The 13,421-nt window shown below is 48.0% G+C and overlaps 1 protein-coding gene across 1 annotated transcript in view; it reads right to left on the bottom strand.

Moving 5' to 3' along the window:
• Positions 1 to 3,371: 3,371 nt before the first annotated feature.
• KCNN3 (potassium calcium-activated channel subfamily N member 3) overlaps positions 3,372 to 13,421 on the bottom strand; it is an 81,101-nt gene continuing 71,051 nt past the window's right edge. The window contains exon 8 of the mRNA XM_084614093.1: positions 3,372 to 12,305. Coding sequence (XP_084470219.1) covers positions 12,009 to 12,305 — 297 coding nt within the window. The 3' untranslated portion in view covers positions 3,372 to 12,008. The remainder of the gene's footprint in view (positions 12,306 to 13,421) is intronic.

Genomic DNA, 13,421 nt, shown 5'->3' with positions numbered 1-13,421 from the left:
TGACACACCCTTACTAGCAGCCTGCTGTCTTCTTGGTGTACATGCATAACTTCCATTAGCATTACTGAGAATAATACGTACGTCTTGGGGAAAAGAGTAAATCCGCTTAAATGGAATCAGGACCTGACTGGAGAAATGATACATTGGGGTGGTTAATGCACAACCCCTGGACTGTATACAACCAACAAAACTTTCCAGTTTAACCTGTACGTGCAGGGAATTTCTGTCCATAGAGATTCGATGGTACAGTTTGGCTCATTTAAGATTGTTGTTATATTTGACTCTATGCTTTCTTTCCCATACAGCGTCACTCCCCCACCAGCACGACCTATTCCGTCATTCCTATTTTGTGCCCTGGTAATACCGTGTCCCATCGAATGTTATTGTTCCAGCATGCTTCTGTGATGCCTTTTGTATCAATATCCTCATTTAATACCAGGAACTCAAGTTCACCCATCTTGGTATTTAGATTTCTAGCAGTTATAGACAGTCACTTATAATGTTTGTCCATATTTAGTTGTCTGCCTTCATGTGATGTAATTGAATGGGGTTCTTTTTTTGTTTACTGGTTCTCTTCAATTCCTACCTGTACTTTATCAACTTCTGTCCTCTCCTCCTTACTAGGATATAGAGTATCCCCTTTCAGAAATCCTCTTGTATAGGATGGCTCTGTCCGAACTGTGTGCTCCTCCGCACTGGTCAGCTTTCCCCAGCCCTTAGTTTAAAAACTCCTCTACCACCTTTTTAATTTTACATGCCAGCAGTCTGGTCCCAGGCTGAAACAACAACAGAGTCCCTGTTTCCAGGTTCAGAAAGCCAGTGGGTGAATCGTTGCCGAGAGAACGAAGATCTAGGTTTCAGGCATTATTCTCTTTCCCCTTGGAGAGTCCTTGATCCAGAACCATTAATAAATACAGATTTCCTGCTGAAAAGAAAGATTAAGCATATTTTGCCTAATCTCAGTGTGTAATTTCTAGTGGTGTGGGAAAATACAGCAGAATTAACACATCAGGGCACTGCCTCTTTAATCCCCTGTAATACAGGAAACAAAGTTACACGGTTTTAATCTTCTAAGGAAGTGCTGCAGAGCTTGTTGCGGGTATTTTCACATTTGACAGGTATTAACTGTGGAGTTCTCAAAACCCTCCAGGGCATAGTTTTGAAATGATAAATGTGTCAGCGGAGGACCTTGAATGTCTCAGGCTTCCTCAAAGTATCCATATCTGGGTTACTGCATGAGAGATTCCCACCACGACTGCATGTGTCTAGGTGGATTGGAGAATTTGTGTGTGTGGGTATGAGAATTTGGTCACCTGGCCGCTGCTTTGCCCTGAGTGACTAGGGCTGCTGCTGGATCATTTGATCCCTTGGGCACTGCTCCTGAGTCAGTGGAAAGATTCCCATTGACTTCAGCAGGTTTTGGACAAGCCCTTTATGCCATTTGCTGGACATTGGCTCTGGTATCCCATGCCAGGTTGGGAGGGCTCTGTGTCCTGCTTCTCTTTATCAGTTCATTCTCTTCACAGAGTCACTTTGGTGCCATCTGGACTCTATCTGGTTTCAAAGCCTTTCACCCCAGTTTCTGTGTGTGTAAGGAAGGGCTCTGGCTATTTGCTTAACATGCAAAACATACCAAGCCTGATCCTATTCTCCCTTGCTCTGGTGTAAGTGGGTGAGAATTAGGCTCCTTGATTGTCCTGTTTGTATTTGAATGTACACATGGAGTAGGAGAGACCTGTCTGCATTTCCTCCCATTACAGGTTGAGGGCTTCGCTTTATTCATAACAAGTACTTTCCCTTTGCTCTTCATGACCTGGGCCACGTCTGCAGTGCGGGACTACAGCACCGTAGCTACGCTGGCATAACTGGTCGGGAAGGCTCAGCCCAGCAGCTAAGCTTGCTCTGCTCTGAGCTACACCGTTTTGTTTTCAGGTGCAGAGTACCTTGCCAGGGCACCAGAGGAACATTGTTTAACATTCACAAGTTACCATGGCCTATCCCTTTGTCCCTTAAACAAGGATGTAATTGTTGAGTCCCAAAACAGATTCCTAAGGGAGCACTGGAAGGTAGCAGCCCCTTCAAAAGATAACATTTTTGTGGGGTGATGTGATCCTGGTTTCATTCCTAACAGGAGAGACAGTATGAAGTACCACCGCAGTGGTAGGTGGGCTCTGAGTTGAAGCATCAAGCATCTTTGGTTTTGTCTGTATCAGTTTGTAATAAGAGTTAAAAAGCTCCAGTGCTCTCGGCCTGTGGAAGGCAGGGAGAAGAATCTTTCTAGTTCAGATTCTGGGGCAGCCTGGCGCTGCTTCTTCTGCCTCTTTGTTCTGTGTTTGCCATCTCCTGCTCAGACTCTCATTCAGAAAAGATACAGGCTTCAGTCAGATTAGGGCCAGGCTTGGGGAAGCCCCTTCCCTGGGGAGGAAAGTCAGCAGTGAAGTGTCCAAATGGACTCTGCTGGCTTAAACTGGGGAAGCTGCTGCTTCTGCTCCAGGAGACTTGCTCGGGAAGTTGGAGGCTTGTCTCTGGTGTGAGTTGCATTGCTCACTGATGGCAGATTAATGGCTACTATTGTCTGTGCTCTGCAAATGGGTTAATCGCTGTGACTCAAGGGGAGGATTGGACAGCTGGTTAATGCCACTTGCATTCTGGAGACAGAACGGCCACAGGCAAAGTGCCATATTCGTTGTGGCTCTACCGGCGGGAAGCACTAGAGTGAGGAAGACAAGGATGGCCTTGCCGTTAAGACATCGGGACTCACAGGATCTAGGCTCAAGTCCCAGTTCTGCCACAAACTCCCTGTGTGAATCACTGAATCTGTCTATACCTCAGCTCAGGAGCAATGCAAAATGATCTCTCTCACAGGGTACTCATGAACGTCTCAGAGGTACCCAGATCCACTGCGGTAACAGGACTGTGAGCACCGAGTCAGGTAGTATGGGGGCTGTCACTTTCCTGGGAAGGTCTAGTCAGCATTTTGGAGGCCTCTTTAATAAATATTCTGCAGGAAGTAATAAAGCAACCTAATGAAATGTCTCCACATGACTCACTTCCAAAAGACCCATCTTCAGAATGCCGCAGCAGGGCAGCCCGGAGAAGTGGAGCCTGCTTCTTCCACATGTCCTGGTGCTCTCCCACTGCTGGGCGGAGGTGTGGGGTGATGGAATTCAAAGCCACCAGACCTAGCATTGGCTCTTTCAAAACACAAGAGAAAAAACCTCCAACTTGTTCATAAAAAGTTATTTAAAAAGAGAGAGAGAATCATAACAATGTACACTGCTGGGCAGTTTGGCCTTGGTAATAAAAGGCCTTTTTCTGAGCAAATATATTTAAGATCAGAAGGAAAGAACAGAGCTCCAAAGACCAATATGACAGAGGGTTCTGAAGCCTTTATATATGTACGTATAGATTGTATATTTGTGGGTGTGTGTGTGTATATATGTAGGTATCTACCTACTTACACACCCGCATAGTAAATATTTATAGATACTGACCTCTTCAGATTTAAGTCCAAGGCACTTTTTACAGTGAACAGGTTAAAGCCATTAGTTTAAAACATGCCTGTTTCTGGGTACAAATCAGTTTTACGGCAATGCTGTCTGATGCATCTCCGCCCCTCCCTCCCAAATTTAGGGAGCCCCGGGTTGACAGGGACCACGCATATGATTAGCAGAAGAACTAGGAAAAGTAAGCACTGGATCAAATCCAGCCTGTGGATACGTACAAATAACAACCAGACATGATTCACAGTTCAGGGTTAGTGAATCAGAGTCCACTAAGTTCACTGGGTTGACCTCGGTCGGGGCAGTTCCCCGGTGGAATCCTGGACTGGTAGTTAGCCAAGAAAGGAGATATTTTCAGTAGCAAGCCAGTGGAAACCCTGCCCTGCTCTGTGTCTCACAGTAACTGTGCTGTTAGCAGGGACCCAAAGGGCCCAGAGGCAGAGTCTGAAATGAAGGGAAAGCCTTTGAGATGACTTTGAACAGAAGCAGTGAGAAAGCAGCACACTTGTTGGGTAATGTCCATTCAGGCAGGAAAGTAAAACTGAGCATCTTTGTTAAACATTGGGCCAGAGGAAGCGTCAGGAAAACAGCCCCAAGTTTGACAGAGGGAGGGGAACTAATCCTGTATCGGAATAGTTCCCCAAACCCCGAAAAGCCCTTCTCTGTAATTCAGTTCTCATGGTGTGGAGGGGGGCACAGCTGGCTAAGGGGCTGTGGCTGGGAGAAGGGCAGATTTTTGTTCCCCCACTGCCTTCAGGGAAATGTTTGTGGCGGTTAAGGATGGTAATATCGTCAATGTTTCCCTGTAGAGCCAGGATCCATTGTGGCGAACTGACCCGGAGGCAGTTTGGGCAGGGAGTCGTTGGCTGCCAGAGGAGACAGTGAAAATGGGGTGGGTTGAGGGGAAGCCAGAGTGGAATAGTGCAGAGGGCTCATCCTCTGAGCAATTCCACCGGTCTCGGGACCACCGCTCGTTCCATGGTCTGGCAAACCTGCCCCCATCTGTTTTGCTCTCTCATGGGTTTCCTGCAGGGATCTTTGCCTTTGCAAGAAATAACAAATGATTCTTATGAGAGTCCCAGGGGCAGGAATGCGCAGTTGGACTTCTCCTCTCATGCATTCACCTTGACTAATAGTTTGCAGACTGGAAACAGAGGAAAAGGGAGCGAAGGATGTTTGTTGCCTGTGATAGGCTGGCAGCTGTGCATGTCTGAATGGTGCTGAGCCAGGGCAAAGAGCGTTTCTGCTGGGGGCAGCGCTGGCGACTCAGCGGAAAAGGGCGTTTGGATCGCCAGGTAGATGAAGATGTGCTGGGAAGCATGGGGGGGGTTGTTCTCTGAATGGCAGCTCGTCGCTGTAAGGGTGCTGCTCCGGAGCACTGCAGACAGAGCCCACAAGCAGTGGGGACGACAGGACAGGACAGGACACTGACGTACAAGGCACTGAACAGGAATACAGAACAAAGAGGTTTAGGGCCGGGCTCTTTGGCTGATCTAGCTGCTCCGTGCTGCATTGCTGATGCTCTAAAGCTGCTTTAGCCAGCCCAAGAAGGTCACTCCATTGTAAGACGGAGCTTCTGGCCACTTCCCGCTCTGGAGGGAAGGAGTCTGACCTAGGCCCATGTGCCATGGGGATCACTGGCTGTAGTTCCAGACCCTTGGGGCCATTTGGAGCAAGTGTAAGTTGGAGCAGCCCTAATTCGGTAGAGGGTGCCTGGCCAGGCACCAGCCACAGAGGAGTGGAAAGGGGAGAGCCTCATGCCAGCTTTGCACACCCACCCCATGTGCAGATCAAGCCCAGCCCAGTTCCAAGGCAGCCATCAGACTAGATATTGGGAAGAGGATTGTTTGTTTGCTTGTTCCGAATACTTGCAAGCCACAAGCATCAAAAACCCAAAGGTGGGACTGGATGAGTCCCCGGAAACTCATAATGTCTCTGTTCTGCAGTAAGGAATATCCCCTTGTACCACGAGAAAATCAGCCCCTCTCAGAATTTAGGACTCTTTATACCAGTGAAGAAATGTGTCAACTCTGCCCTGTGGCAGTGTCGTTCTGGGGTATCCTATGAAGCCTGGTATCACACTGGCATCTTAGAACTGGCTGCCATATGAGCCCAGAGGGTCCTGGCCCCATCCAGGCCTGGCATGGCGCGTTCGTTTCTGGCTAAGAACGTTGAGCAGTTCCTCGGGGAGCTAGTGGTGACCAGGCGGGGCAGTGCACCTCAGTGAGGCACAGAGCACTGTCGGGTCTGTTTCACTTAAAACAATTTCCCCTGGAAGCAGACCTTATCTGCAGCAGCAAACATAATCGAGGCAGGGCAGTACTACACTATCGCACAGGAAGTCAGGTGATGACCGAGGGCAGGGGAGAAACAGAGGGAGAACTTTATTCACCTCCCCACCCCAAGGAAGTCCTGAACACACATGGTCCTGGGGGTCTCGGGGACAACAGCTGCTGAAAACCAAACTTCTCTGCTGATCTACAGGCCAGGAGCGACACATGGAGCTTCCGTGTGCTCCCTCCAGCTGCCCTGCAGATGTGCTCTATTCTAGGAGGACATTCGGACCCCCATCCTTGTCTGGGCGCAAGCTATTCCCAGGTCAGAGCAGTGCGTCTGCATCCTGGGCTTTTGGCCTCTGTCAGGGGGCACTGAGCGGAGGCCGTCAAGCCTTTTTATCCCGACTGAACAGCACAGACTGCACTGAGACCCAGGGCTCCCGGGAGAGGGGCATTTAACTGCTCGTTCCACAAGCTACTACGCCCCACTGGGAAAACTTGAGTTTGCAGAGCTTGGATTCTGGATTCATGCAGTTTGTGGCCTAGGCACCAGGCTCCTGCATTCATCTGGAGACAGAGAACGAGGGAGAGAAACGGTCTGGCAGGGCATGTTAGGACTTGAATGAGAGCCACTTTAGCTGGTGGAAGCTGGGGGAGCTTCTTTGCGGTCAGTAAAGCTACACTGGTTTGCACCAGCTGAAGACCTGCATTGAATCTTTCCCTTCTCTCTGCCTAGCGCCTATATCGTGCATATTAATCGTCACAAATTCAAAGGGTTAGGACTATGTGGAGTCTCTACAAATGCATTGCAAAGGCTCTAATCTGCTGACCATTTGCCTTAGTCCCTGTGTTAAGCTAAAATCTGCAGTGACATGTACTCAGAAACAGACATTTTGACAGCAGGCTGACACCTCTGCCTGCTAACCAACTAGTTTGATAGAAAAACGTAATGGAAAGTTACAATACCCTTTATAATATAGCAATATATTTCATAGTTAAAATAAACTATTATGCTTTCTCCTATTATTAAAAAAAAAAAGCAAGCGGTACAGAGGCAAGATGCAAACCCATATGGATGCTTATCATCTAAGTCTGAATACAAACATTTCAGGTTTAAGAGTTGCAAAGAGGATGTTTTATCGGTTCTGGCATTCTGCTTCTTTGTGGTTTTTCCCTCATGGACCGTGCAGAATAGAGGTTCTTGGAGCAAAACTGAGGTTGTGCCAGGAAATGAGATTGTTGAAGATGGTTGGGTCCTGTATGAGATTCAGGATGAGAATTTCTCTGGCATTAATGAGCCGGAGAATGTTTATTTTTCCCCTTCCTTCTACCGTAAAACGTGGGCATTGGCTGGTTCAGTCTGATTTGCGTGTGGTTTGTCACTGCTTTTTGGTGGTATAATGTCAGCATCTCTTTGGGCTGATAACTATGGTTGAATTTTACTCCTGTGCTTTTCCTCCCTCAGTCTCAGCTAGTCTCGGTTCTTCCCTTCCTTTGTTCTGGTTCAGTTTGAGGGGGTGTCATCTCCTGGCCCATTACTGCACATTCCAGAATGCCTTTCTCAGGTGTGTAAACAGAGATACCCCCTGCCACTGGGAGATGGAGACTGGTTGTTAAAGATTTGCCAATGGACTACTCGTAGGGAAATTCCAGTTCAGGTTAGGTGTTTCCAGTATAGGAGAGATGCCAGTTACTTGTTTATAAAAGGAGTCCTATTAAAGCGGCTTAGTAAATCTAGGAAAACTCCCCTTAGTTACTCAGGGTAAGCCTAGGACATTGGGGAAATGGATACTATACAGCAGAACCTCAGAGTTATGAACACCTTGGGAAGGGAGGTTGCTCGTAACTCTGAACTGTTCGTAACGCTGAACAAAATAGTTTGGTAGTTCTTTCAGAAGTTTACAGCTGAACAGTGACTTAATACAGCTTTGAGACTTTACTATGCAGAAGAAAAATGCTGCTTTCCCTTTATTTTTTTAGTAGTTTACCTTTAACACAGCACTGTCCTGTATTGGCTTTTTTTTTTTTTTTTGGCTCTGCTGCTGCCTGATTGCAGACTTCCGGTTCCAAATGAGGTGTGTGGTTAACTGGTGAGTTTGTAACTCTGAGGTTCTACTATATTACAGGATGTGCCTGTCTCATTAAGATAATCAGTGGCTGGCTTATCCTTCTACTAGCAAAGGCTGCCTGACAGCAATGGCTCTGTAGAATCGTTTAAATGCCACTGCAAACATCATTGCTTTCACTTCCATACTCACCTTAAAAATGGTAGCTGGAAACAAAGGAGTAAAAACGGGTATCAGAGGTAGAGTCAAACATGCTGTTGCCACTGAGGATTGGATTAACCAGACTGCTGTCTAGGGTGCTGAAATGTGAGGGAATGCAGAATTGGTGGGGTGGAGCAACAGTGGAGACTGGTAGTGCAATGGTGACGAGTACTGGACGAGCCAAGTGAATCACAGTACGTTGCTTATTGCCACACCAGAGATACCAGCTGGCAGGGCAGTCGAGTATCTGTGTCTCCTTATAAACCAGCAAGAAACTTCTGTCAAGATAATAATCAATCCTAATGAAATTACACTGTACTAGACAGTTATGCCTGAAGAAAAATTCTCATCCACCACACGTGATATTGAAGCTTTCACTGCTTGTGCCTCATTCCTCACTAAAGCTTTGAATCTGTTAGTGATTTGGCATTTTCTAGTCTCATCTCATTCAATAGGATTTACCAAAATTGAGTATTAGGCACAAGTTTCCTGCTGGTGATACTAATCCTTTGCAACGGATACTCCCATTAGTGATCTAAAACTCAAGGGTATATTTTTCTGTCTCTTGCTAGTCCTTATATCACAGATTCAGTGTAAGTTGCTGTAGTTTAGTCCTCTGTGAACCACCAGAGATGAAGACAAGTGTATTTTATAACACTACTTAGCATTTCTAAAGCCTTTCTCAGCTCTAGACCTGAAAACACGTTATAAAGATGGATAAGCATTGTCCTCACATTCTTACAGGAGGGGAAATGGAGGCAGAGAGATGACAAGTGACTTGCCCAAGGACTAGAGCCAGGACTAGAACTCAGGGCTCCTGACTCCCAGTCGAGTGACCTAACCACTGGCCTACACTGTGCCCTGTGCAGTTCTGCACATACAAGGTATTTGAAAGGGGGAGCAGATGGCTACTGTAGATTGACCAGAAGGAGGTATTCTGACTGGAGGGACACTGGCAGTGATCTTAGTGTAGCCATCTCTCCTCTCCGAATGCTGCATGTGCAGTTGGGGCGTTTGTGGCTGGGACGGAGGGAAGCAAGGACCAAACGATGGCAGTGGAAATGGAAGCATTCCTGAAGTAGGAGAAAGATCTGATGGCTACGACTTGGAGGGTGAGAGGCCAAACCATGGTGTGGCTATAAACCAGGAAATCTCTCCCGCTATGGAAATGGGTGTGTCTGAGCCCTGGTTCCCCACACTGCAATGGGCTTTGAGGGGTGATGGTGATTATCTAATGCTGCTGTGTGGAGGGAAGAGTCTGCGATGTCTCAAGATGGTGAAAGATGTTCTGGGTGAGGAGTACCACAGCATTGGCGCAGGAAACCCTCTGAGGGTGGGGCTGATGGAAAGGTGTCCATGGTGCCCTTGTTCCTGTTGGCATGGGGCTGTGTAACATCCTGCCTTGCCTCTGCAGTATTTTGCTCCTGCTCTACCGACGGGGTTAGTCAGACCTCTGGGTACTAGGGCATTGTTAGCAGAACTCCCTTGGTGTTTCTGCCACAATATGCAGCAGAGCAATACCATTGTGCCACCAGCATTCCAGGGGGTAGAGCAGGTGGGAAGAAGGCGTATTCCTCTCCAGAAGGTGTATTCCTCTCCAGCTAGTGATTGTTTTCTAAGAAACTTTCATTGTAGGGCTTGAGGTGCACAACACCTACCAGCAGCAGCAAGGAGAGTTTTGCATGTAAACCCCTGTGCTGATGATAGACCCCTGCCTAGGTACCTATGGAATCCAGTGTTCTTTATGGAAGTGAAAGAGTTACAGAGGAGAAGCTTCCAGGCTAAGTATGCCTGGAGTAACACAGTGACTTTCACTACAATTAGCAGACACCGCTGGGTGATGTGTAATTAATATCACAGAGTAATTACATGGTTACTTCATCCGTTTAAAAATATATAAATATCCTCTGCTGAGTGTTCATTGAGAGCAGCCAACACCATCCCCGGAGTTCTAAGAAAGCAAGCAGCGCCTTGGGCTGCCTGCAAAACTCTGAATAAAGACCATACAAGGCATTAAAACAACAAAGGCAGGAGCTGGGGCTGAACAAAGAGTTTTAAGAAGTGAAAATGTCAGAGGGCGAAGGGAACGTTTTAGTTCCAAGGGGAAGCTGGGAGGTGTCCAGGCCCATGGTGACAACTAGCAAGGATTAGCCATCTCTCTCTCATGGACTCTCCCACCGTCAGTGGCAGCAACTTGCCCGTCCAGCTCCACTCCTGACTGTTGCTGTGGAAGGCAGCTCCACCAGCAGCTGGCCACAAAGGGCAGCACCCAGTGGTGTGGATGTGTCTAGCTGCCTGCGAAGCCGTGCACTGCACCATTTACCCCCAGGTGGTTCTGCTGCTATCTACCAAGACTCAACAGAATCACTGCAATTAATTAGTCTTCTGTTTTAAACTGATGAAGTGTCCTAATCAACATTCTTCTGTGTTTCTCCCCATTACTACCTCCCATTAAAGCCACCTCATGGTGAGGTCACAGCAGTGTTTGAGCTAGTAGAATGTCGTTGTCAGCCAAGGGGAAGAATTTTTAAATTAATGTCACAATTTAAGACCCTCTCTCTGATTGGCCCTTGGTGTTTCACCTTTCAGTTCTGAAGCCCCTTCAAAGAGTATCTGGATTGGAAAGGTACTGGATTATTTGCTGAGACTATTACTGGTGGCCCTGGTTTGTGGGTGATGCAGGTAATTCAAGATCCACCACACAAAACTTTTTCTACTCTTCAGAGGGGTTTTCAGGAGGAATCCAGGGTGCCCCCTTGAAAGCCCTGCAGTGCAATGACCCTTGCGCCACTCAAACAGGACTGGATGCAGCTCCAGGAGGAACCATCTGGTTCCATTCCACAAAGCCCTTCCTGACCATTGGCTGAGCGCACTGGTTCTGCAGCCCTCCCTGCCCTGCTGACGCAGGATGCTTGGAACTCGGATGCCTCGCATGGCTCTATTGGAGTCATGGCTTGACAAAGCCCTGGCTGGGGTGATTTAGTCGGGGATCGGTCCTGCTTTGAGCAGGGGGTTGGACTAGATGACCTTCTGGGGTCCCTTCCAACCCTGAGATTCTATGATACTATGAGTGGCAGTGCATTTTTAAACCATCAGCGTTGGATTGACTTGCAGTGTGTTTCATCCAGGCCTCATCATACATCTCCCTGTAACCGCCATGTAATGCAATAAAAACCCGCACAAAGCTGGCATGCCCCAGATGCGGTGCACAACACCTGAACACTGCGCTCCAGCACATGGCTTCAGGCAGAATATGGACTCTGAAGAGACTCAGAATAGAGCGAACGAAACACCCTCCCCTAACTGGAAATGTGTGTATGTGGCAGTGTTTTGGCCGGGGGTAGGGTGGCAAGTGGGCCTCTGAGCTCAGAGCCTGTGCAAGAAGGCAGCTCCCCAGGGGGGCTGTGTGAGGTGCAGGAGGCAAAGGGATAGCAGTCTTGGCAAATTAATTGTCCTCCTCCCTGACTCTTCCTTGGCAAGACACTTAAACAGGGCTGGGAGGAATGGGGACGAAAGAAGGCCCTGCAGATAAGCAGCCCCTTTGCCCATGGCTCATAGCCCACCCTGTGGAGTACTCTCCCTCTGGTACAGCTCCATTGCTTCAGTGCTTCGGACTTTTTTTTTTTTTTTCCCTAGTTGAAGACCTGAGATTGAGTGTGGATTTCTGTCCTCCACCAAACACTGCAGCAAAGGCCTTGCCAGAGGCTTCCCCTCACATCCGCTTCCTTCTCGTCACACGTAGAGGCACCGAAACAGAGATTGGATTTCTGGTTCCAAGGCGTTGTTGAACTCCGAGGGCTCTGAGCTAACCTCGGCGTTAATTCAGTCATGCTTTCAGCATTGGCTTGGCCTGGGTGTTTCTGTGGCGGCCAGAGGGCCGGAAGAAAGTTGACTTGACTCTGAAGACCTACAAGTAGCTCTTCTTGTTTGTCTTCGTAGGGCTTGGGGGCTCGGTCTGCAATTTAGCAGCTGCTTGAACTCGTGTAAGGGGTTGGGAAGGAGGTGGAGCTGACCCCAATCGGACTGTCGGACAGGGGTGTCTGCGGGGTGCCCCCTGCCATACTGATGCCACGAGCCTCGATAACAGCTGCGAGGAGCTGCTGCTGCTGGTGGCGCAGGGTTTCTGCGATGAGCAGGGGAAGAGAGTTGAAGCTAGTGGTGAGCTGCTCCAGTTTGGACTCTAGGCTGCCAATCTGCTTCTCCAAGTCCTCACTCCGGTCATTGAGCTCTGTGATCAGGTCATACATAACGTTCTGCATCTGGGGGACAAAGAAGACATCAGTGGGATTAGTGCAGAGGACACTAACAACCAGAACAAGTGGGAGATAAAGGCCGTTTACAGCTGAGCTGGCACAGTTGGCAAAGGCCTGCAAGAATGGAGTAGCAGCCAGCAGGATGTTGTATATGAAAGACCTGCCCTGTCTCTCTTGGAGATCCGAAATATTTGGGCGAGAACCTCTTTGGTTGCATTTCTGATGGGCGGGGGAGAGCAACAAGCTGGCTAACCCTGGAATGAAGCCTCAGAGGCTGAGAGTTCTGTACTGGGACTAAGAAGAAAACATTTCACCCTGTGAAAGCTAAGTGGCAAACGCTGGATGTTTACTCTCTGTCCCGCCAAGCTGTTGGCTGCAGAAACCTTGAAAATACATCTTGTTGGCAAATCCTGGGAAGATGACGGACAGAACGTTCTCCCAGTTGAGGAGCCACTAACCAGCTAATGGCCAAAAATTAAGAAATTAAAACTGGCTGCTGTCTTTTGGGAACGCTTGGAATCAGAGTCAGAGCATATAGGACTAGATCTAAATAACAATGCTGCTTCACACTCAGGTAGCACCTTCCATGGAAAGATCTCAAAGCACTTCACAAAAGTAAGGGTTGTCTAAGGCGCCTAGAGGTGAACTGATTTGTTCAGGGTCACACGGTGAGTCAGTAGCAAAGTTGGACTTGCCCCTACTCTAACTAATAGGCAAGACTTCCTCTCTGGAATCTGGCATGTGGAAATACCAGCTATTTTGGAAATTAGAGTCTTCCATCACATTTGGTCCTTTTTGCTGGGATTTGAGACTCTTGATGTGGTCTGAGATGAGTGCACACACATGCAACCTCAGTGAACTGATTTCTGCACACCCCCACCAAGTGATTCTGATGATTTTCATAAAATAGAGTGGACGGGGAACTGATAGAGACTGTGAAAGCAAAGAGATGAGAACAGACAAATACAGGTGGCAAAAAGGGGAGAAGAAAGAATATAAGAGGGAAAATTACAGCAGGGAGATGAAAGTTTGATTAGAGGGAGCTAGGGTACAGTTGCACCTAGCTAAAACAATACTTGTAACAGAAATAGAGCCTTGTGTGAACAGCGAAGCCTTTTCACA

This window comes from Lepidochelys olivacea (genome assembly GCF_965140295.1).
Source record: "Lepidochelys olivacea isolate rLepOli2 genome assembly, chromosome: 24".
Classification (NCBI taxonomy): Eukaryota; Metazoa; Chordata; order Testudines; family Cheloniidae; genus Lepidochelys; species Lepidochelys olivacea.
The sequence above is the reverse complement of the archived record's forward strand: the minus strand, read 5'-3'. Positions and strand labels throughout refer to the sequence as shown.